This window comes from Lineus longissimus, chromosome 10 (assembly GCF_910592395.1).
Source record: "Lineus longissimus chromosome 10, tnLinLong1.2, whole genome shotgun sequence".
Classification (NCBI taxonomy): Eukaryota; Metazoa; Nemertea; class Pilidiophora; order Heteronemertea; family Lineidae; genus Lineus; species Lineus longissimus.
In genome coordinates, this window is record NC_088317.1 from 17,068,957 (window position 1) to 17,092,753 (window position 23,797).

Genomic DNA, 23,797 nt, shown 5'->3' on the forward strand with positions numbered 1-23,797 from the left:
TGTGATGACCTGACATGACATTCTGGAATGTTACTTGAGAACCCTCTTCCATGAATGACTGCACTTGATTTGATCTGAAAAGATGAATGATCAAGTTTGTTTCCAACTGTTGCAGAATCATCGCATTATTGGGTATTTTCTGGAGGACACCCCGAGGTCTATTCTACCAATAGCCTTTCCAATCTGTAAAATCCTTAATTGGTCTAGCCATTCACACTAAGAACAGTCGACGAAACAGGACTTTATATCCTTCAGACAGAGGACTCATCTTTGTTCTAAATCAATATGCTCAAAGGGTACAAAGGACAGGCCAAGTCACTATTCAGAAAGGCCATGCAAATTCATTCATTATACTATTTCAAAATTGAACTTGACTTCAAGTATGTCCATCAACATTGGTACTGCATGAGGGTGAAAAGAGATGAATGACCATCTTCGGGATTCCAGGATAGACAATGAAGTTGAAAATATAGGAGACCCTTTTTTGGGTCATACTGTATATTATACAGGTGGAAGAAACTGAGTTATTTCATCCCTCACTGTTTGTCATGTTCTCCAAAGCTCCACAGCATATTCTCACTACCATGTGCCATATATGAATTAGAAGAATAGTGCAATCAGGATGATGAAGATGACAAGATTCCACAAACAGTAGAAATCAATTCTTCTCCTCATCTTTCAAAGGCATGTATTTATGTACATTTGTATAGGGATTTATGGACACGCCCACCCAAAATTGGCAAAGTTCTTTGAATCACATTTTTCGTAAAATGACGTAATGATATCTATTTTGAGCCAATATTCCAGATAGGGTTTTGGGCGTTTGATAAACAACTATGCTTTTAATTTCATGTGTACGGATAACTGAAACAAAGAAACATTCTCAGCAAAGTGTCTTGAGAAAATAGTCACGAACAGATGGGGAAAAGTCGATACTCAGATGGGATACCCCCTTGGGATTCCCCAGCGGAATCTCCGGAGTTCACTCAATTACCACACTCAGCTGACGAGGAAGACTTCCGATTTTGCAAACGGGCACCTGCTACCTCGCCTCCAGGAGCAAAGAAGTTTCCTAGTGTGCACCTCAGTACACATTTAAGTATTAGCAAGCTTTGGCACCGAGGTAAGAGATAATAGGGTGAAGGTCACAAGCATGGCGGACAGTGACAAAATTATTCCCAATTTCACCTAATGAAAGCACTATTTCTGTGATCCACAGGTAGCAGTTATGAGTACCTTTCAGCTAGCAGGTAGATTTGTACGAAAGTATTTATTGAGTCAACAAGCCATACTGACATGGTCAGTGGTTTTCGTTTTATACCTGGTTTTGTTGCACCATGCATCACTTCTGAATTTCTGCCGGAGATGCAGAATCCGGTTACAAGTGATGTTGACAGGGAAGTACAGCACAGTGATCTCTGAGAGAATATCAGAGACTGAGATAACCGCAGAAAAGACGAAGGCATCTTGGGAATTGAAAAAGGGGAATGTGGGGGTGTACGCAATTCAGGGGCGGAGACAACACATGGAGGATCGCTTCAATGTCGTTAACGATCTCGAGCACACCGGAACGTCGATTTATGGCATATTTGATGGGCACGGTGGAGAGGTAACTATTGTAATTGTCTGATATAGGCCCTTGCCAGATGCCTGTACACCACCTATGACGTATCGTTTGGGAAGAAACAAACCATCTTTGCATTAGTTCTTCACAGTTGACGCCAGATAAGGGCTCTGTCTTCGACCGTGAAAGCCTATTGTAAAGATGGTTTGTTTCCCTGACCCTAGACCTGTGGTACAGGCGTATATCTGGCAAAGGGCCTATGACGAAACCGATTTTATTCATCATTTAAGAGTGGAGACGATGTTGGTTCGAGAGTTGTCATTCGTTCATTCATTTACTCCTTCATTCAATCATTTATTCATAAATTGACATTTGCATGTAATGCAGACCGTGCAAATACATGTATAGGAAAATGGCTGTTAATTGTCCATGAAAATACCCATAACTACCACGTTTATTTTGTGCCCTAGTGTTTGTTTACAATGTATAATATCATGCCCACATGGATACTTGTTTAGCTCAATTTGCCCTGAAAATATTGTCGCAAATATGTGCCCAAAACAGACAACCTTGCATTTGATAGCAACGATGGTTGCTGTAGACATGTATATCAGACAACATTGCAGATCGACAAATTTTATTCGTCACAGTTTTGTCTGACTCTGACCCTGGGAAGTTGTCATTCATGACAACCTCTCTTTTCCTGGACCAGGGTATTGACAGGCCTGACTAACGCAGCAGGGTTAGACAGATGTTCCATCCGAATCAATAAAAAAGATTGCACATTGAATCGAGTTGTATCCTGGTATGATTTGTCAGGCAGTTGAAAAAGTTATTGTCTCAAAAATCAATAAAAAGCAGGCAAATTAATAAAACAGGACTAGAAAAAGCCTGTTTGGCACATCTTGCCATCATCGTGAAGCTTGCAGACATGACAGGCACAGATTATTTTGCTGTTAGTATTCTTAGTAAACAGAAATAAATATTGTCCCAATGCAGTTATTATGCGTGTAAATTTGTTTAAACTTGGCGGTTATGGTAGCAGGTAATTGTATATCGGTCTGTAGAATGGCAATTGGCATCGTTGAAATTTACATTCAGTGGAAATTCCAGATTCTCAAGTTAATTATCATATTATTGAAAGAACGGAATTCGGCCTAGCTTTACAACCAAGAATAAATAAGCTACCGTACATGGTACCCCAGTGATTTGGGCAAAACAAATTTTTTGTCTGAATTGTGTGAATTTTAACCTTTAAAGCTTCATGTACAAGATGTTTTGATACTCTCGGAGGGGTTGCTGATATGTTTTCATAGAGTGTGACTCCATCATCGTCATCAACATTATTATCATCAGATGAGATATGGTCGGTCGAAGGCCTGTTGTCATATTGGCCTTTACATGTAGTTTAGGTAGTTCTTAGCACCTCCTTCATCAGCGAGTATAACAGGTAGAATGAAGTGCATCCAGGATCCATCATTTGATATAAAACAGGATTCATGGAAGAATGAGCCTACCTGCTGTTACCAACACCCCGTAATCATTCACCTATATGAAAGAGATCAAGCGTATAAACATGTTATAAGGTGTATAGCTTCGTAAGTCCATACCTTATGCATTGAATATGATGAAAAACATGCTGATGTGAAAAACCGAGGAGGATGGAGGCATGATGATGAAACATCGATAACTGCAGTGATGAAGTTCAGCGATGATTATCTCGGATTAATCCAGTAACCTTATGACATGATTGATCATTGCAATTCAATACAGATAAGAGGCTTATAAAAGCTTTTGCTTGAAATGAGAATACAATGTACAATGTACTCTAGCATGGGTGCCAGCCCTTCAGTATTTTCTAAAAGTCCTGTTCATGTTCGTATGACAAACTTCATATTCCCAGGGTCTGTATACGGGGTTGCTTATGTACTCTAAGGGTACCAGGGACCTTGGTACTCAAGGGTACCAGGGACCTTGGTACTCTAAGGGTACCAGGGACCTTGGACCAGGCTGCAGTAAAAAAACTATTGTACAAAGTGTATATCTTCATCTGGCGGTGCATGGTGGCAAGCAGTGATACTACCTTCCTAATTACCTAAATCTCCACCTGTTTTCCCTTTAAGTAGAAATTTCACCCAGATTTCTTCTTTATCTTTGCAGTTTGCAGCAGATTTTGTTGAAAAGACGTTGTTCAAGACAATAATGGTCCGTCTTTTGAAGTCCGCCTTGAACACCACAACAAAACAGAACTTTTCGTCAATACTGACAGAGGAGATCTTATATGTCGACAAGCAACTTTTAGCTGTTGAGAAAATGACCAATGAAGTATCAGGTGGGTGTCACTTCCGTTTCTAGTGGTTGCCAATTATTGTTCAGTGGTTGTCTCCATCTAGTTTGATAACAATTCTGACTGATATGTATAAACTCGGGACGGACAAGTTTTGTCCTTACTGAAGAGGTGTCCCGATTATAGAGGTCAAATTGAATGAAAACTAACCAATTTGGGACCAAAACTAGTGATCTTGATAGAGAGTGTGTCATTAATAGAGAGACTGTCCTTAACAGAGAGGGTGCCTTTAATAAAGAGGTTGCCCTAATAAAGAGGGTATCCTAAAAAGAGAAGGTGCTTGATAGAGTGTTGTCTGCTAAGAGAGGTCCCACTATATAACTCTTCTTCACTTCTCCTTTCAGGGACAACTGGTTTGGTAGCTTTGCTCAAAGGGAACCAACTGACTGTTGCCAACGTGGGCGATTCCAGGGGAGTGATGTGTACTGAAAACGGGAAAGCCATTCCACTTTCATATGACCACAAGCCTCAGCAGGTTGGTGTGAAATGTTATTGTTTACATGTAGGAATTCTTAAGCATGCCCAGTTGGATTTAGTAGTTGAATGATTATGCGAGCACACTTTTGTTTGTGTCAAGCTCTGCACTTGGAATTTGCCCTGTTTACTGTTTTGATTCACCAGGTTGCAGATGTACACCACTTACACATTTTCGTGTACATTGTTACCATTCTCTTTGTGTATGGGGGTAAGGGGGTCCTGAACATCGGAAAGGTGGCCTACTTGTAGAACGCCCCTAAGGAAAAGTGTAAACAATGTGGTTTGGATGTTCTTCAATACACCGATCTCGATGGCCTAGTAGTTAAGGCGCCCGCCTCGTGAACGGAAGGTCGAAGGTTCGAGGCCCGCTGGTAACCTCTTTCCGATGCGGCCGGTTGGTTAGCCGCCAGCTAGTTAAATATAGGGTACAAACTGCCTTCTCGCCAGGCGCCTGGCATTAGAGATAGGAGTTTGGAAGTAAAGAGTGTCTCATAAGCCAATAAGCTGGCTGGCCCTTTCATTAGGGGTGACACTATAATAAACAAACTTACACTCTGTTTCTATGATACTCATCCTTTCCTGTTTCAGCTCAAAGAGAGAAAAAGAATAAAAGAATCTGGAGGTTTTATAAGTTTCAACGGAGTGTGGCGCGTTGCGGGAGTCCTCGCAACATCACGTGCCTTCGGAGACAACCCTCTCAAGGAGAAAAATCTCATCATCGCGGATCCGGACATTTTAAACTTCGATCTCAAAGAGACGAAGGCGCAATTCATGATTTTAGCGACTGATGGATTATGGGATGCATTTACAAACGAGGAGGCGGTGATGTATGTTAAACATCGCCTCGACGAGCCTCACTTTGGTGCCAAAAGCATCGTTCTCCAAGCATATTATCGCGGGTCGTTGGACAATATTACGGTGATGGTTGTGAATTTCAAAGCTAACCAGACTGCGGTCTATAATCGTAAAGGTAGTTCAGCATAGTTGTTGACACTTTGGCCTTTGACTGTATGGGAGCAAACTTAAGGGCCCAAATTCATAAAAGGCGTTTAAGGGTTAGACATGTACAACTTCTCTCTTATCAGTTTCAGGGCCTATTCATATTCTGTGAAGATTTGCATGAAGGGCCAGAATCTGTCTATTCAGTAGTTAAACGCTGTTTTAAGCTAAACGCCCTTTATGAATTTGGCCCAAGGTGTACCGTAGACTCGGAAATACTAAACTGCCTTTTATTTTGCGTTTACAGAAAATCCGTATGAACAGAGCATGTTGAGATCCTTGTTGATTTAGGGTAACTGGGGAGAGGTACGTGTAGTCCCTTAATTGGGGATGGATCTGTAGTTTGCCTTTTGTCTGATCAGTGCCCCTAATCGGTGAGCTCTGTTGTGGGGAAACAAATGGCCAACTTCGGGTAAGTGTTTGATCTTTCTGACATCAAAATCAACTGATGTCAACCCCATATTTCGAAGAAGTTAGGCCACTTTATCACAAGAGGCAATCGTCTTGTTAGAGGCGAATGTGGATAGTGCTTTAAAATCTGGAAAAACTCCTTTAATGCTAAACTTTGGTACTTAAATTCATACATATCTGTGATTGAACGCTACATGTTCTTGAGTTGTGGACAAAAATATGCTAAAAACATTGTTAGGTTATTTACCGCGGTTGTCGATTTCTATCAAAAGCTGTGATATTTAAAGAGAGTGAAATATTTAAAGAATATTAAATCAAATTTGTGTATACATTTTAAATCGATGGTGTGATTCTTACTGTTAGTCACTTATGAAATGAACTTTGATTGCAATTTTTTTTGGCAATTGCTTGTAAAAAAAGCTTGTGTTCCAGATTTTAGGCGTTTAGATTCATGCTGTGTTGATTTGATGAAAAAAATTGTTTAGTTAAAGTGCTAGTGATAATTATTTGTCATATTTGTGGTAGGATATCCTTTGTGGGACCATTCTGAGCAGCACTGCTGTTCTTAGCTATGCGAAGTTATGGAACTTTTGGATGTAAATTTTAAATCATGTCAAAGATAAGTTGGAGGGATGCATGCATAGAACCAGTAACCCACATTGTAGCCATTTTGAGAAAAATCAGCATCAGAATTATTGTGCACTTTCTTGATACCGGGTCACACAATTGGTGGCAATGACGTCATCAAAGCAATTTGCGACAATGACGTCATCAAAGCAATTGGCGGGAATGACGTCATTCAATGCATAAAGCGTTGCACCTACATTTTGTATCAGGTTATCGGTTCAGTTTTCTGTGCTGCGGTTGGTTTTATTTTGAGCACAGGAAAACTGTGTTAATGCTATGATGTTTTCCTTGTGCAAACATACATGTATAGTTTATTTGAATGATGGACATGGTTGATATTGCATTTTTCTTATATGTGGATGTTAGAATGTATTTTAGAAATACAAGCCAGAGGTATAATCTTAAGTTATGATTTTGATGTTTATTATATTTTGCACAGCAACTTTTCTGGTAACGTCGTTGAAGATCTGACAAGTTTACTAAAGACTGCCAGTTCAAGATTAGCATTATCATGATGGTCTCTCTTAATTTATTCTGAGTGTATTATTGTGTGTACCGTAGTGTAGATCTATGTAGCTGTTGTTTATCTCTTTATTTTGGCCGATGGCTGAAGACCAGGGCCCGGTTCAAAACAAGTTCTGACACGAACGCCGGCATTTAATTTGGCTGGGATTTTTGTGATATACAAGACTTAAGGACCAGCACCCACCCTCTGGTATTGAATTTTGGGGAAAAGTTGTCCATCAAAATAAAAAGAAGACTTTTTTAGTACAGCTGAGCTTAGTACTATTCTTTATTATAAGATAATGGGTGATATGAATAAAGACTAGCAAATGCTTTTACTCCGGTTTTTAACAGAAAGGCCTAGTGTAAATGTACATGGAGATTTAGATAAAAGCATTTGCTAGTTTTTATTCATATCACCCAATGTTGGATTATGTAGTTCTGTTGGTTGTGCCATGTTTATACAACATACAACTTGATCTTTCGAGTTCTCCATATTTGATTCACAGTTTGACTACATCGCCCTTCTATTGACAGCAAACAAATTAGCGGCACTTCACCCCATGCTTGGCAGCCTGTCAACTTCATCATGGTCATCGGTGCAAACCCCAGGTAAACGCAAGACTTGTTGCAATGCCAATGGTCAGGGAAGGGATGAGTCTGGTCCACTTTGTACTTTTGAAACATTAGTTTGATCCAAGTACTATAGATGGCGACAATTTTGGATGTTATTTGCTCGTTGGCACTATTCAACATTGCTGTCCTCTGCTCTGCACGGGCAGGTGCAGATCATGAAAATGGCTCTGCGGGGAAAGGTTTAAGTCAAGCGTTGACCAATATGGAAAACCTGCTAGGCCAGGGGTAGTGTGGAACCTGTTTCTGGGCCTAAGTTTGGGATTTATACAAGTATGATCAATAAAGGTGTTATGTAGTAAATATCTTCTTCTTCTTCTTCGGTGTTCACTCTTGCCTGAAGGGATCCATTGAAGGAACTTTGGCTTATGTCTTATTCCGATGGCCTAATGTGGTCAAAGTGTGAACATGAATGGCTTGAAAATTACTGACAAAATGATCACCGGAAAACCCATCCATTCACAGCACTGTAGTGAAATCAGAAAATTGCGTTGTCTCAAATATTTAGGGCTGAAAAATAAAGGGATTTACACTACAGTGACATGGACTCCTGGGATGATGAAAACATGGTAAACCATAGACCAAGGTACCTCGTCCCATCAGCTACCTTGCTAACTCCTTAATGATCAAATGGAAGAGACTGGTGAAAGAGTCTATGAAAACTGGCACTGACAGGAATTCCTATCATGTCTGGTTCCAAATGTTGTCACTAGAGGCACTGAGGAACATCCACCTGAGGTAAAAGATAGATAGTTCATTTACCAACAAAGTCTTGGCAAAGGAACAACTATGATGAAAGTGCCTGGTTGAGGAGGAATGTAGATGGATGCTGTACGAGTCGTCTATGTGGATACAGCGTTCAGGTGCGTATATTTCCTGGGTCTTCGGTCTGCTTTCATTCAGTGATGAATTATATTTGCTCATGTTTTATTGCAAGGGGGGGGGGGCTCTCATTTACATGTGTAGAGCATCCCTATCCAGTACCCTGATATCTTTTAGACCTCCAGACCCAAGACCCCGGAGGCCACCCCATTCCAACAGGTTTTGAGGGTGTTTATGCATGTCTGTTTTCATAAGATGACGGAGAGAACCATCATGAGATGTGAAGCCGCTGACCCAGATCAGGTCTGGTCCCTTCTCATGTCTAGATGACTGCACATCGGGTATGTGAACCTCCACGGAACTTCAAAATTCGGGTCATTTGTGAATGGCAGAGTAACTTGGTTTCTTCTTTACATATCATCTCTTCAAAGGTGAAGACAGCCTATTCAGGCTTTGACTTACCCTGCCAATTTCTAAGTCACAATTTATCTCCTGTATTCCATCCAAGAATTTGAACCAATTTTCAGCCTGACAATGCAGTCTTTCAGTAACATAGGCTGAATCTTCTTTCAGTTGAGCAACACACAAGAATCCCATCAGAAAACCATGCAGCTACTGTGAACCCAGATTATTTACTGCCATTTTATTTCACAGCTTTGAGAAATTGCAACTTTGCTCTACTTGACATTTAGCCTTTCAACAAACCTGTACATGTAACTGTAACTTCAATGAAGTTTCTTTTTTGTGGTCATATTATTTTGCAAAAATAAAAGGCACCTGAACATTTCCAGGTTACAGTGGTTAACCGTTTAGTTCCCAGTGTTCCCTTTTGTTCCACTCAGTTCACACTGACTAGACATTTCCCACTCAATTTCAGCTCCGCATGAACTATGTTCTACTCATATCACGATATTTCCAACATAAATACCAGTAGTTCGAATAAGCTAGTTGCCAGGTATGAAGTGTGTTGTTGATAGAAGAGTGGTGTGTGTTTGCTTCTTTCCCACAGCCATGCAGCCACTGACTTCCACCTGTGCCTCTTCCCTTATTAAAGACATAACACAAGTTGAGGGACTAACTGAGACCCAAATGAGCAAAGATTTTTATGAGCACCTCTCCCTCTAAGAAGCAAAACTCCATCTAATTTTAAGGAAGTTGACCTGCAGGACTATAATCCTGTCTTGGGGGAGTGATACAAGTCACTGCTACAGAAAGTGAGATAAGCTCCGGGTGGAGCTGTTCAGTGGCTTAGGCAATTTTAAAACCCAGCAGACTAGAACAAAATAGCAGCACCAATTGCATCCAGGTATCCTGTTATTCTGCCTAAGTAGTAATCATGCCAAATTGCTGTTTCCTATCCCTGGCCCCCCTCCCCCCCCCCCGTTTGCTGTTGTTAGTAGAAGTAGTGGTGTTTTGTGTGGTCCCCTGCTCCTTTATCCTTCCAAAAGGAAACAACCATCTATAACTCCCCCCTGTCCTCTTCCATCTCAATTTCAGCCCTGATTTCCAAAGTTTGTCGCTAACATCTCTGTTATCATGAATTGCACGGCTGTAAAGAGTTGACATTTTGAAACGATATTGCCAGATCATGCTGTATTGAAAACATAACCGTATCATTCCAGGTAAATGCAAATAATTTACAAAGATGAGTCGTTGGCCAACACATCACAAGTGCCAAATGGAGCTCTCCTTAGATATGTTAGCAACTGGACTAGCACGGTATTGGTACAGGAGTTGCCCCACAGCACGTCTCAATGTCCCCAACTTGAGTGTCCCACCTTGAGTGCCCCACCTTGAATGCCCCAGGCTTGATGGTCAGGGTTGTTCAAGAGAAAGTCAGATCACTAACTTGGAGCTAGCCCTATCTCAGACCAAGCTTAGTTGAGCTAATGCTGTTATTTCATTTAGCAACTGGATAAAGGGCCGTGTTGATAAAGTAGATGTTATCATGATATCACTATTTTGAACAACCTAGACCTATTAAATAGCTTTATACTTCTATCCAACTGAGTGTTGTCAATTTCCACCTCCTGCTCTATTTCAGAAACAAAAAATGGCGTGGCCAAGTTATTCAGAATACCAAAGTAGTGCTGTGTCACGGTAAAATACCTCCCTCGTAATACCCTGCCATGGAACCCAGCACTTTTCACGTTTTACCCCTTGCCAACTGTCAAAATATCTCTTTCTGCCTTTCCCTTTGCCCCGGCCATGTATAGCTTGGTGTTGTTTGTCAGTGTTTCTGATATACCTCAAGAAGTGGTATTTTATACCTCAAGAACTGGCATATACCTCAAGAAGTGGTATTTTATACCTCAAGAACTGGCATATACCTCAAGAAGTGGTATTTTATACTTCAAGAACTTGCATATATCTCAAGAAGTGGTATTTTATACCTCAAGAACTTGCATATACCTCAAGAAGTGGTATTTTATACCTCAAGAAATGGCATATACCTCAAGAAGTGGTATTTTATACCTCAAGAACTGGCATATACCTCAAGAAGTGGTATTTTATACTTCAAGAACTTGCATATATCTCAAGAAGTGGTATTTTATACCTCAAGAACTGGCATATACCTCAAGAAGTGGTATTTTATACCTCAAGAAGTGGTATTTTATACCTCAAGAAATGGCATATACCTCAAGAAGTGGTATTTTATACCTCAAGAACTGGCATATACCGGTACCTCAAGAAGTGGTATTTTATACCTCAAGAACTGGCATATACCTCAAGAGTGGCATCTTCTTCTAAAAGCCAACTGTGCTTATAGACATCTGTTCAAGGGTGTTAATTTGTGACCGTTTAACATCAACCAGGAAAGAACTTTTAAAGGGCCTCAAGGGATTCAAACCCTCGACCTCTGGGTGGGCAGCAGACACTCTAACCAACTCTGCCACCATGCACCATGAAAATATAGAAGTTAACAAGCTGTTAACAGAGTAAAGCCTTTGTTCACCAATTTATGTTCAATACCACACTCATCTGATTTCAGAATTTACTAGAAACGTAAATTGATACCTAATAGGGAAGTATGTATGGTCACGATTTTTCTTGGGTATCAAATCTCACTGATTCTGCTCTTTGCAGGTAGGAAACTCCTTTCGGTCCATCATTCATAGTGGATAGAGGGCCTCTAATGGCTGACCCACAATAGCTCCCCAAGAAGAATGCAAACCCACCCCTCCTACCTTTGGATCTGTCTGTATTAGACCCCGGAGGCAGTGCATTTGTCTTTCTGTTCATTCTTCTTCAAGTTTAGGATTGAAGAGGGACGACTGGCAAATCCACTGCATCTTGAGTGTAGTCCGTGTGCACCCACCAAAATCCATTACCTCGAAGCTAAACTGTACATAAGACCTATGATACCTTGTCCCATGTGTTTCTAACATTCTTCCTTTACAGATGAAATACTAGAAAATTCCCATCAAACTCCAACCCCAATCTGGAGTGACACATCAACTTTCTCCCCGAGTTTCCTAGATCCCACCCAAGAGTGCAACTTCCATGTCCCAACCCAACTTCACAACCTGAATGGAATTTAGTGTGTTTCTTCCCTTCTAATATAGTTTTTTTTGTTCTCTAGGAACAGACCTTGTGAGTGATCCATGCATGTTTCACTCCTACATCTTAGGAGTGGGAAAACATATGATGACTTCCATATGCTCAGTTTTCTATCTCATCAAAAGACTCCCTGGGCATTCCATCTGTCAGCCTTATTGGATCTCTTTATGTACAACAGGCTGGCCAAATGAATAAGGCAACCTTGTGAAATGGTCCCTGTTTCCCCAACCAACTGACTTGACCACATACCACATCTTTTTAAATAACTGGGCTGTTTTCATTCATTTTCAATTGGTTTTTAGTTTGATCAAAATATATTGGTCTGATTCCATTCTCCACAGCCTGTATGAAGCAGTCCGCCTCAATGATTCAGAGCGACTTCAGACCCTCCTCAAGAGCAACAAGACTCATAATGACCAGGAGCACATGTCCATGGCCCTCCACATGGCGGCTCAGAGGGGACATGTCGAGTGCGGCAGTACCTTGATCCAAGCTGGGGTCAATCCAGATGCCCATAATTCAGGTAGGTGAAGGTTACAGATTCATGTTGTGACTTGCCATCTTTCACCTGTCACCAGTTAACTGACTCTGGCTTCAAAACACGACGTGAGGGTGAAAAGTGACATTGTGTACCATATGTAGCCTGCTCCTTGGAGATAAATTGCTCATCCCTTATGTGAACAGTGGGATGTTACATGTGAAGATGTGAACTCTGCATTCAACAAATTTGAAACCGTACAATAATTCCTCAAAGGTTGAAACGAATGCAGTATAACGCACGTCCCTTCCAGTCCAACAATTGACTGTTAGAATGGCTGGAGAGATGGTGTATCAGTATTTGATTGAAGTAGTTTCTTCAGTGGCTTTAATTCTTCCAGGTGGTTACACTGCCCTCATCCTTGCCGCCCGGCATGGACATGCGGACTTCATCAAGCTGTTGGTGAAGGAGAACTGTAACTTGCAGAAGACTGTCTACCAGACTGGAGCAAATGCTCTGCACTGGGCTGCTTGTAAGTACTGGGCACTTGGTGACCTTGGACAACCACACCCTGGGGATCTGGGAGGGTCACCCTTGGGAACTAAAAAATGTTGTTTGACATAGGTGTCAGGTGTGTTCCACAGGGGATCGGGTGTTTGACATATCGTCTGAATGTCCTGGGTTCAATAGCAGACACTCTGACTCATTTATTTATGAAGTCACTTTACAGCTATCCATATTGGTCTCTTTTACAGAATACAAGGTCGCTTTATTTCAGCGTGTGGTAAAATGGACTGTGCTCGTGTCCTGATTGAAGCAGGTTGCAAAGTTGATGCCAAATCGCTCCATGGCTGGACGCCTCTAATGGTTGCTGCCTCTAATGACGAGATCAGCTTGGTCAATCTGCTTTTGGACAACGGGGCAGATCCTGAGGCAAGAGATATCTACAAGGGGACCGCTCTGCATATTGCAGCATCTGAGGGAGCTCTGATTTCAGTGGAGGATCTCCTTTCCCTAGGCATAGACGTCAACATCAAGGATAAATTCGGCAAGACCCCGCTCCACAATGCTGCAAGACATTGCCAGGATAAGGCCATTTCAATCCTGATCAAGGAAAAATGTGACGTCAATGTCACGGATACTAAAGGACTGACTCCACTGCATTATAGTGCCCTGTACGATAACCCTGCTTGCGCCCGGGAACTTTTAAACGGTGGCGCAGATCCGAAAGTCACGGTGAACAAAACTTGTCAGACACGGGAGGATGTACATGTACAAAAAGGGACAACAGCACTTATGATCGCGTGCGAGAGAAATGCGGGTTCTGTCGTGAGAATTTTGTTTGAATACCCCGAGACTCTGAAAGTCTTAGATGCGAAAGACTCAGATGGGAGGACAGCGTTACAGCACGCTTGTTCAAATGGTCACTGTCGGTGTATCAGTGTGCTCCTTGACGCTGGGGCAGACCCAGATGGAGTAGACACCGATGGACCCAACTGTGACAAGTCTCCACTGAATTTAGCAATTTCTAGTAAAAGTTTCGAAGCAGTGAAAACTCTAGTTCTCGGCAACTGCTCGATTAGTGAATCAAACATTCTGAACGCGATGTACGCCGAGGATTTAGAAATGGCAAAACTTCTCATCATGGCTCAGCAAGGTGCGTTATCGTCGAGTTTTCTTGTGAGCGCATCATGTGATCCGTCTTGCATGTATCAGGATAACATCTACGACTTCTTGTCTTGGGCGGAGTCGTTCATTCACGCGAGGACCCTGTTGCATACTTGTAGATGCTTTGTGAGAAATTTGATAGGTTCTCGGAACATTTCTAAGATGAGTGAGCTACCCCTGCCTGGTCAAGTCATCCAGTATGTTGGTTTTAGAGATTTGAATGATTTGAACGGTTGAAAAGTTGCTAGGTTGTGAGAAATCTGCCAATATTTTCAACCGTGGAGAAAACACCATACATGAAACACTCACAAAAGTAAGTGATTATATCAAAGAATTGACAAAGACAAAAAATTGTAAGCATTAAAATTTATTATCACAAAAATAATGAACCGGCGTACCTTACAGGAAAAGCCCAAGATGAGGGTTAGGTTTATTGTGATAAGAAACGGATGAAGTATTTACAACACTTCCCTAGCTAGAGCTGCTTGCAACCTGTACCAATATTGTGAATAATACAAGAGAATATAACCTGTGAATATTACCCTTGACCCCTCTCTAATACTCCCACAGAAAGGGATGCGACCACCAAAAAGGTCCAGTCAAAACCTCAGACATAGCTATGGTTAGCGCTATTGGCAAGAACATTCAATTACTTATACAACAACATATCAGCAGTGCATTAGAGGTAGTATCCAACTGGCCTATCACCCCATACATCCTGGGTTACCAGCTTAAAGGCGTAACTCCAGACAGGACAAACCATTTGCCAGACAGGGGAGTTCCAAGTAGTCCATGTAATGCAATGCATGTGCACTAGTTACAGGTGATCCCCTATTGGGTCATGCCCATTCTACTGTGACCGGGCCACGAGCACTACCTGTTTAGGGATAGCATTATATCAATTTTCTCCTCCCATTCCAATTAAAGATAGACACTGCTTCATTCGGTCAACAGTGCTTGGAACACCGAGATCAACGGAATAGGATTTATTGATAGAACGCCTGATCAGAGGTACCCAGTAGTACTCGAAGCAGACCTGCAGGTATAGGGAGTTGAATACTGCCTCTAGCACAGTGCTGAACATATGCAAAAGCATTTGTACAGGAAACATGGCAAATAGTATAGAAGTGCAACAATGATTTGGACGACAGATGAACTACTGAATAAGCAGTATATGGACATGTACACAAAACAATGGATGGACAAATTTTCATCAACAGATGAAATATGTTAGATGAAATTTTTCGAAAAAAGATGTATAGCATTTCAAACTTGTTATATATCCAAGTGAACAATGAAGTTATATATAAATATGTATTGTTATTCATTACTACCTAGAATATTCTATTTGCTTAAAATTCATACAATGCCATGAAAGTGTGCACTTGATCCTCATACTGTATGCACATAGAAAGTCCAGTCATTTTATCTAAATGTAGTCGAAATCTTTCTCTTGCCAGTTATATGAAAGGCAAGATTGCCTAAATTACCTGAAATTTGTCACAAGACATTTTTTAAGGTCCTTGAGGCAAGAAAATTATCCAACACTAACTTTAGGCCACTTAAACGAACAAGGAACATATATATCTGTCAGACTGTGATCCAAAAGTTAAATGTAGAAGAATCTAACTACAAAATGCATCAAATAAGCACAAAAAAGTCAAAATATAAACTATCACAGTAAAAACTTATGGTAATGATAATGAAAATAATTATACATATTGAAATTTAAGAAGTCTATACATGTATTTACTATAATTTGTTCATAAGAAGCAAAAGAAAGCCACGCAAAAAATGACATCTAAATTATTGACCGCACTCCAATAGATTTCAAAAGTTATTGAGTCATGCAAAAAGAATGTGGAGAAATTTCTATGTACATCATGCATGCATACCGTGAATCTCATTTTGTTTGCTAACACAACCACTAAACCCTTATTCTTACATATATCAAGTATAGATTATAGATTATAGTATAGATCAAGTATAGAATAAAGAGGTTAAATCATCTGGATGTCTAAACCATATTTAGTGATACATGTAGCAAGAATGAAAGTCTTACTGTCTCTAAGTTTTAGATAAATTAGCAAGACATATATTTACACCTCTCAGATACTTCCCCGATAAATTGATACAAATCACTTGAATACAAGTGCAGTGGAACCTCTCTCTTAAGGACAACCTCACTATATCAAGGACACCAGTTTTGGTCCTAAATTGGTTGTTTCCATTCAATTTTACCTCTCTAATCAGGACACCTCATTATTAAGGACAGCACTTGTCAGTCCCAAGGGTGTCCTTAATAGAGAGGTTCTATTGTATGTTTTAAACACAGAAGTTTTTTTCTGAAAGCAAAACGTCAAAACTGCACAGCAACAATTGACAATCTTATGGCACTGTTATTTTTCAAATCCAAGGTTAAGTAATAAAATTATAGCCTCAGTTACATGACCCCTACCGTGTGAGAAACAGCTGGCAACACACATAAAATGCAAACAGAGACAATAATTGTACCACGGCTTTAATTGTATGACCTTTCCTTACTTAATATAGATTTCTACTCCATTGGTTACACAAGCTTGCTGTTCAGATAAACTGGAAAGATGGAAGCCTGTACAAAAACAAGAAAATATAGAAGTAGACAAGTTATGATATGATCGATGAGCTGATGTCATCTCAGGACTAGGAGACAGAAGTAGACAAGTTATGATATGATCGATGAGCTGATGTCATCTCAGGACTGGAGACGGTCAGAGATCCATATGACGCGGCAGCCAGCTCACAAGGACGGGTTGAATGATAGATGAGCACAGCCCCAGAGTCCAGATGGCACCTATACCCTATCAAGACTTTACAGTCCTCCCTCCACATGAGCCCACAATTACACTTAACAACACCATCTGCAATTTTAAGAGTTAAAATTTCATGAAACCTATCCTACATGTATATTGTATAATTCTGTTAGTTAAAGGGAACTGGAACCGCCGAGCGATTTATTCAACTTTTCGACTTTCACCGCCCGAGAAAGTCAAACTTCCAACTTGCTATTCGAGTTCAGATTTGTAGCTCCGCCCCCAATGCCCGAGCATGCGCAGTTCAATTTGTTATTATTGAGAATCATGTGAGAATCACGTGAGTCATGCGATCTTTCATTCAAGAGTTTTCGTAGTAAATTCCGTAGTAGTGACGTCACTCAATGATTGACAGCTAGGCGCCATGTTTCATTCATGCCTCGTTCTGATCACCCGATACGCGGGAAATGAAAACGAGGTCATACGAACTGGCTTGGCGGTTTCAGTTCCCTTTAATTGTATCAGGTGAGCCTGTAACAGGTATATAAATTTGAAGTACCACATTTATTTTGGACATCGTTACCAATACCAGACAGATTTAATGATTGTATAAATTTACAACATTTCTTAAATAATGGTTTAGTAAATACTTGAAAACGATATGATCATTCTGATATGATAGTGCTGGCATATCAAGCTTATCAGGTGCAAAAATCTGAATTGCTATACATTAAGCAAATTCCAAAAAATGAAAATATTTTCTGGACAACAGCAAAGCTGCCACATTCAATTCTTGGACAACAGCACCTAAAACTAGCGCAACGTTTTCAATATTCAAAAATTCGGAAACAACCAGGATAAAATTGCTGCCATGAAACTGGACGATATGAATCTCAGCAAATTTGTAAGCGGGCGGAATCTTCATACTGGTTTATGTAAAAGGACAAATAAGGAGCTTAGTGCTGAAAAAGCCTATTTACACGGCGACAAGGATAAACTGGTACACGGGTGGTGACTGTTAGTTACGTTTACACCGGTTTTTGACGTTACCCTTACAGGATTCCACTACAGCCAATAATTCATCCATACGTAACGTAACAGTCACGACCCGACTGGAACCGCTGATATTGAAGATAATGCCAGTTGCCAATATGGGTTGGCAGGTGACTGGTGTTGGGACTAGATATTGGTGAGGAAGGCACACTGGGATATTTCTGTCGGACTGGACAGGTTTTAATCCATCTTTTAACAGAGGAAAACACACAGGGTTTAAAGCGTTGTTTACTGATTGAGGAACGCACTATAGGACATTTCTGTCTGGTGCAACTTGGGATTTAAGGCCTTGTTTACTGATTGAGGAATGCACACGAGGAAATTTCTGTCTGGCGGCAGGGGTTTTAGGCCTTACTCACATATCATTATCAATCATGTTCATTTGACTCCAACTCAATGGAACTATCATTTGAATCCAAGTCCAATTCAATGGAACTGCAAGACAAATATATACTGGTCAAAGAAGAAGAGTCCAATGCGAAAAAAGACCCTAAGTGTATGGCGAGGGTAAAATGCCTACCTAATTTTTGGCGAGAGAAAAATGCCTACCTAAATCTTGCCTTCTATCGATGGATATTCCAGGGCATATGGGTACTTCTGATTCATGTTTGAAATTTATTTTAGTTCCTTCCACTATATCCAATTCATATCCGTTGTACATATCCAATTTCTATCAACTGGATTTAAAATATCTGATATAAATTCAATATCATTTGGATATCCAATTCGATGATTGCTAAGTTGAGTTGTTGATATCAACTCAATTTCTTGCAGACACATTAAACATCAATCCGAAGAAAAAAATGGACCTTAAAAATAAAATTTCTGACTCCCAGATTTCAATCGAACATCAGACTTGACCACCTCACTATTTGGTACAACTTTTTATGGCATCTTCTGCAATCATGTCGTTATGCCATGCATTGCGACATGCATTTATCTACACTGCATGATGACATCGCAAGACTAGTATTTTTCACCAGAGAAGCGTACACAATGACACACCGGACCGTTATAGTGAAATGGTTAAACTGAATCCCGGCAACAAAATACTAATCGGCTCTAATTACAGTCGTTCACTATCCTCCACTCCTCCTCGTGGATTATGAAAGATGAGATATGGCTTATTTGAGAGGCGGCCCTTTTTCCGAGCGTAAAGGATTCCCAACGCAATGATGATGATTAATACTAAGATTCCTATGGTAGATCCCACGGCTACACCAGCGACACTGTGCGATGCGTGGCCATGAGTTGCTGGACGGGTCCCAATACCGATAGTAAGATGATCTGAAATTATAATAAGAAAATGAATGATAATAATGGACTCTTTATAAACAGTTAACCCTCGCGTTTGAGGAGAATCTCAGGACTGACAAGTGCTCTTTGTAAAAGAAAGGTGTCTCTCGTACTTCATAAGTAAACTACTTCACTCAGCGTGTTTGATATTTTTCCGATTTTGTTCCGACTCTCAAATAGTTAAACACACCTTTAGGGGACATACGAAACTCGTTGATGGCCATCATACCGCCTCGTGGGATTCCCTGGAACTGCCAAGTCTGCTTCTTATGATCGTACAGGAGATGTCCAGTGATGAAGAAACCATGCATGAACCATTCCGTCACGACGTACTGCTTAATCTGGTGGAACATGAAGTTGGATTCTTCGTTCATCCAGCCTGGGAAGATAGAAATGAAAGACGGTTTGAGGAGTGCTGGGCTCTGCGCTTTGTTCCGCAGATATTGCTCACTTAAAGGGGGATTATAGGCAGGAGCAGAGGGGCTAATTTGGCCATCTTCAAGGGACTAATATACACAGTAAGGGCACTGGGTAATGTCAAAATCAGCACTAAATAGTGATGCCTATGGTCAACCCTTAAGGACAACAGGGTGTGACCCAAATCATGGCATTCAAATGACTGGTGCTTACCTTCTACATCAAACGACGACGACCCATCATCAAACTTAGCGATCAGGACTCCACCTCGTTGGTCTTCCCAAGGGAACTTGATGCCTTTTACAGTGAAATTAAAAGATCGCCATTTTTTGTTGTAAAGGTACTTTCCCACCCATTTTTGATGGTTCTCAAAAACGCCAGTCCAGTGTTCCACTGCAATGGTAGAAGTATGCAAGTTACAATATCCTGGTATACAGCTAATTTTCACGGGTGTTTTAGTTTTGCCAATAGCTGACATTCGAGAAAATCGTGAAAAAATGTTTTTGGATAGGAAAGATTTAAAAAAGTTTTGTAACTGGCCAAAATAAAAATTGTGAAAAAGGATTTTTTAAAGAAATGTTTGCAAAAATAGAAAGGAAGTTTGTAAACTATGATGGTTTAAAGTATACCACAAATTCAAAATAAATAACAAATTTTCGAAGTGAGTCAGTGGAGGAGATTGCTACTGGAGCAACAAACAGACAGTTGCTGGGAGTAGAGCAAAATTTTACTATATTAAAAGTCGCAGGCAGCTTATTCTTCAAATGGAATCATGACATACAAGTACCATTTATACAACTATCAATTCATACCCTGTACATCCCCTCCTCAAGAATTGACGACGAAATAAATACTCACTGGTCTTGTCACACAACGAGATTTCACAGTACTCAAACAATTGTGTCGAATTTCCTAATCCTACAATATCTGTTACATAACACCACGGCCCATACGGTTTGGCAACTGGGTCGGGATTACGACAGTAATTTTCTGCAAGGCTAACGGTAGCTTCGGGGAACATGGAATTTTTGGTGTAGTGGTGTTTGTGAGGAAACTGGCTGTCCCAACGTTGACATTTTTTGCCGGTGTGTGTGTGATGCGCCTTTCCTGCGTATCTTGAACCATTGAAGTACTTTTTGCACTCATTAACTGAAACGATAAAAATAACTCTAATGAGAGCCAAAATTGTGGCCAACAAAGGATCCACATGCAAGAAAGGACAATAGCATTCCGCGACGTTACTATTTATAGCTCACAAGGTCATTTGAATAAGATATTGATGACGTTTTAGTCACGTGACAGTCGGACATCAACACTTATTTCTACGCATTTGAGCTTATTTCAAAGTCAATTATCTTTGACCCTGCATTGTTTTTAGCAAGAATGATACCATAGAGTCAGAGAGAGAAATATTCAGAACAATTATGTAGTATTTCCAACACTCGGACATGTGCCAGATTGAATCTAACTGCCCCAGTTAGAAAGCCTGAAGCCATTACGAACCACATGTTTGTCCGATATTGCCTGTAATTCAGCGATGGGGAAATAGAGGGCAGCAGCTGCAGTGACGTCATTATCGCGGAATGCTATTAAGTTGCATGCCATTGGTTTGACAGGGGACATCAGGGCATGGAAGAGGGCACAAGCAGCCTTCTCCTTGGTTAGACTTTACCTGGAGGCAAGGGGCACCAGTGCCACTGAGGTAGGCACCCACAAGCCTTCTCCTTGGTTAGATTTTAACTGGAGGCAAGGGGCACCAGTGCCACTGAGGTAGGCACCCACAACCTTATCCTTGGTTCGATTTTTAACTAAGGGGGCACCAAGGCCATTGAAGTGGGCAGACTAAGCCTTGGTCGAATTCAAGAACTGTACATATAAGAAGAGAGACTGTGGGAACACAATGCAAATTTGGATGGGACAGTTAAGACCTGATTTTTAAATGAACACTTCAGAACTTACTGAAACAAAACGGAATTGGGCACAACTCCCATCCACGGGTAAAGGATGTTGTAAAACACCACGGCCCATTCGACTCTCCATCAGGATTGCGACAGAAGTTCTCCGCCAGGCTTAAATTGTTCTCGGGGAATTGATTGACGTCCTTGTAGATGTGTTTGTGGGGTTTCTGCGCATCCCAATGCTGACACGTAAAGCCGGACATCGTTGTGTTTATAGTACCGCGATACTCCATACCCTTTAAATCTTGCCTGCATTCTTGCCCTGAAAGACAATTGAATAGAATGAGAATCTGTTAGGGACTGTTCCCCAACACATCAGAACTACTTTGAGAATAAATGTAGGCCTTCGAATTGTATCTTTTGTAATACACACATTGCACAATTAGAAAAGCCTGAATCTGAGGAGATTTTGAAATGTTTACAATAATAAATACAGGTTGCTGATGCTGGCCATTTCAGGCCAGTTGAAAGTATTGAGTGGCACTGGCAAAGCATCTAACCCACGACCTTGCTATCCCAAGTCGGATGCTCTACAACCATACTTACTGTACTGTTTCCCCTCACAATAAGGAATATCACAATACTCAGAGCCCTTCCCTTTATTCAAGTAACACCAAGGCCCATGGGGATCCCTGTTTGGGTTGCGACAGTAGTACTCAGCTGCTTGTAAGCTCTCATCCGGAAAATTCTCCATTTTGTATGTATGGTCATTGGGCGTCTTCATGACCCATGCCTGGCAGAGTTTTCCAGTTTTAGTGTTGTTCTGGTAGCCAGCATATTCGAAGCCCCCTTTGGACGTCTTGCACTGTAACGGCTCGGTCTTTGCTGGAATGGAACAAGATGAAATTGAACTTTTAACGAAATTTGTCCATTCTGGAATGTCCTGTCGATTAGCCTTTACTTTACAATAATTTGAAAAGGTTCAAAGTCCACATCTAGTTCTGGTTCTGGTAATTAATCAACAATCTTCCAGCTAGCTGGAGTATGGCGTCATCTGGTTTATACCAGAGCCCCAGAGGGATTGAGCTAATTTCAGATGTTGTAAATTGTATATGGTTTGATGGGCCTTACTATTACTAATTCTGAAATACTGCATGAGAACTGATGCTGCATTCAGTCAACGAAACTGAAACTGGAAGTAGGCTAGGCCTACAATCATACAATGAGCTACTAGCTAAAGAAAAGTGTGTTTACTTTAATGTTACAGTTGTAAACTCACCTTTATTTGAGATTGGCATATTTGGACGATGGCCCACTTTATTCTCGACTGCGGATGAAGCACAGCTCATCAAAACGAACAGAATGAATGTTGACGCCAACATTTGCCTCCCAGTGCATTGATGTACATTGATATTGTGTTGGATAGTAGATTTTGGATAAAACATTATGGCATTTGTTGGCAAATCTCAGATTCAAACGAAACTAATTTGTGGCTGTGTATGTAGTGATATATAATCTCTAACACTATACCCACAATTACGTGTGAAATAACAACGTTATAAAGGAGTAAATGTACTTAGAAAAATGTAAATATCACGCAAAGTTTTCCAATGGAGGTCGCCATCTTGTGTAGCGATTTGTTACTTCCTCCATGTACACATCGAGGGATGGCGGCCGGATGTCGGAGTTCTTCTAGTAATAATAGGTGACGCCACTGTTAGTAGAACCCGGGTGATTAACAGAGGGTAGTTCATCCCAATTTTAGTAGATGGCGTGGCAGTAAAAAGTAGTATGTGGGTCAATTACGGCGTCGAGCTCATCGGAAGCTGACTTGCCAAAGCCACTTGCGTTTCTAGCACTTGGCCTGGTGAGTCTCTTGCTTGCCATGTCATTGACCAGTAAACAAGGAATCTCGGTCCTACGTCTCATTCGAAGAACAGTGAAGAGCTGGAAAGTTTAGTTCATTGAAAACCGCTCCGGTTCATCCAAGAATACAAATCCTCCCCTTGGCCTATTGAGATAGCCAGCAGACTATGAGGCTCCTTAACTTAATAACGGCATCGCCTGGGTCTTGAGCACTTATATTCAGAAATGGTCTGAGATCAAGGGTGTTTAGCATTCTTGTCAAGCACTAAAACATTTTTATACGTCTGACATTATATATACATATGTATCGGATACAATAACGTATTTGAATGTCCTTCGTGACTGAAATAACAACTTTATCAGTTTTGAGTCTCCCCAAAATTT

At 40.8% G+C, this 23,797-nt stretch overlaps 3 protein-coding genes across 7 annotated transcripts; 2 read left to right on the forward strand and 1 right to left on the reverse strand.

The window, feature by feature from the left end:
- Positions 1-1,150: 1,150 nt before the first annotated feature.
- Positions 1,151-7,847, forward strand: LOC135494984 (protein phosphatase 1L-like). Its single transcript, XM_064783365.1, has 4 exons — positions 1,151-1,609; positions 3,725-3,896; positions 4,256-4,386; positions 4,977-7,847. Exons 1-4 carry the CDS (start codon positions 1,229-1,231, stop codon positions 5,370-5,372), a joined length of 1,080 nt encoding a protein of 359 aa, XP_064639435.1. The 5' UTR covers positions 1,151-1,228; the 3' UTR covers positions 5,373-7,847.
- Positions 7,848-8,331: 484 nt separating this feature from the next.
- On the forward strand, positions 8,332-14,328 carry LOC135494464 (serine/threonine-protein phosphatase 6 regulatory ankyrin repeat subunit B-like). Of its 4 annotated transcripts, none has more exons than XM_064782470.1 (5): positions 8,334-8,425; positions 9,262-9,339; positions 12,287-12,468; positions 12,824-12,955; positions 13,202-14,328. In XM_064782470.1, the coding sequence occupies exons 2-5, from the start codon at positions 9,275-9,277 to the stop codon at positions 14,326-14,328; spliced, it is 1,506 nt and encodes a 501-aa protein (XP_064638540.1). In that variant the 5' UTR covers positions 8,334-8,425; positions 9,262-9,274. The 4 variants fall into 4 exon arrangements, with proteins under 4 accessions (XP_064638542.1, XP_064638540.1, XP_064638541.1 ...); XM_064782471.1 differs by lacking the exon at positions 8,334-8,425 and adding an exon at positions 10,429-10,484 and having other exon boundaries at positions 9,257-9,339; XM_064782469.1 differs by lacking the exon at positions 8,334-8,425 and adding an exon at positions 10,007-10,103 and having other exon boundaries at positions 9,273-9,339.
- Positions 14,329-15,287: 959 nt separating this feature from the next.
- On the reverse strand, positions 15,288-23,181 carry LOC135494463 (uncharacterized). 2 transcript variants are annotated; one of them, XM_064782468.1, is made up of 9 exons: positions 22,827-23,181; positions 22,154-22,432; positions 21,609-21,869; positions 20,508-20,798; positions 19,863-20,042; positions 19,423-19,611; positions 19,007-19,223; positions 18,296-18,371; positions 15,288-16,991 (listed from the first exon to the last, which is right to left on the reverse strand). In XM_064782468.1, exons 1-8 carry the CDS (start codon positions 22,990-22,992, stop codon positions 18,305-18,307), a joined length of 1,650 nt encoding a protein of 549 aa, XP_064638538.1. In that variant the 5' UTR covers positions 22,993-23,181; the 3' UTR covers positions 15,288-16,991; positions 18,296-18,304. The 2 variants fall into 2 exon arrangements, with proteins under 2 accessions (XP_064638538.1, XP_064638537.1); XM_064782467.1 differs by having other exon boundaries at positions 15,288-18,371.
- Positions 23,182-23,797: the final 616 nt, after the last annotated feature.

What these genes read in the sequence shown, in the direction of transcription:
- LOC135494463 (XM_064782468.1), bottom strand. Translation starts at nt 22,992, where the DNA reads ATGTTTTATCCAAAATCTACTATCCAACACAATATCAATGTACATCAA. An exon ending in GTTTCGTATGTCCCCTAAAG is followed by an intron (nt 19,224 to 19,422) that starts GTGTGTTTAACT and finishes TTATAATTTCAG; the next exon opens with ATCATCTTACTATCGGTATT. An exon ending in GTGGAGGATAGTGAACGACT is followed by an intron (nt 18,372 to 19,006) that starts GTAATTAGAGCC and finishes TTTGTCTTGCAG; the next exon opens with TTCCATTGAATTGGACTTGG.
- LOC135494464 (XM_064782469.1), top strand. Translation starts at nt 10,030, where the DNA reads ATGAGTCGTTGGCCAACACATCACAAGTGCCAAATGGAGCTCTCCTTA. An exon ending in TTAGCAACTGGACTAGCACG is followed by an intron (nt 10,104 to 12,286) that starts GTATTGGTACAG and finishes CATTCTCCACAG; the next exon opens with CCTGTATGAAGCAGTCCGCC. An exon ending in TCCAGATGCCCATAATTCAG is followed by an intron (nt 12,469 to 12,823) that starts GTAGGTGAAGGT and finishes TAATTCTTCCAG; the next exon opens with GTGGTTACACTGCCCTCATC.
- LOC135494984 (XM_064783365.1), top strand. Translation starts at nt 1,229, where the DNA reads ATGAGTACCTTTCAGCTAGCAGGTAGATTTGTACGAAAGTATTTATTG. An exon ending in TTGATGGGCACGGTGGAGAG is followed by an intron (nt 1,610 to 3,724) that starts GTAACTATTGTA and finishes TTATCTTTGCAG; the next exon opens with TTTGCAGCAGATTTTGTTGA. An exon ending in AATGACCAATGAAGTATCAG is followed by an intron (nt 3,897 to 4,255) that starts GTGGGTGTCACT and finishes TTCTCCTTTCAG; the next exon opens with GGACAACTGGTTTGGTAGCT.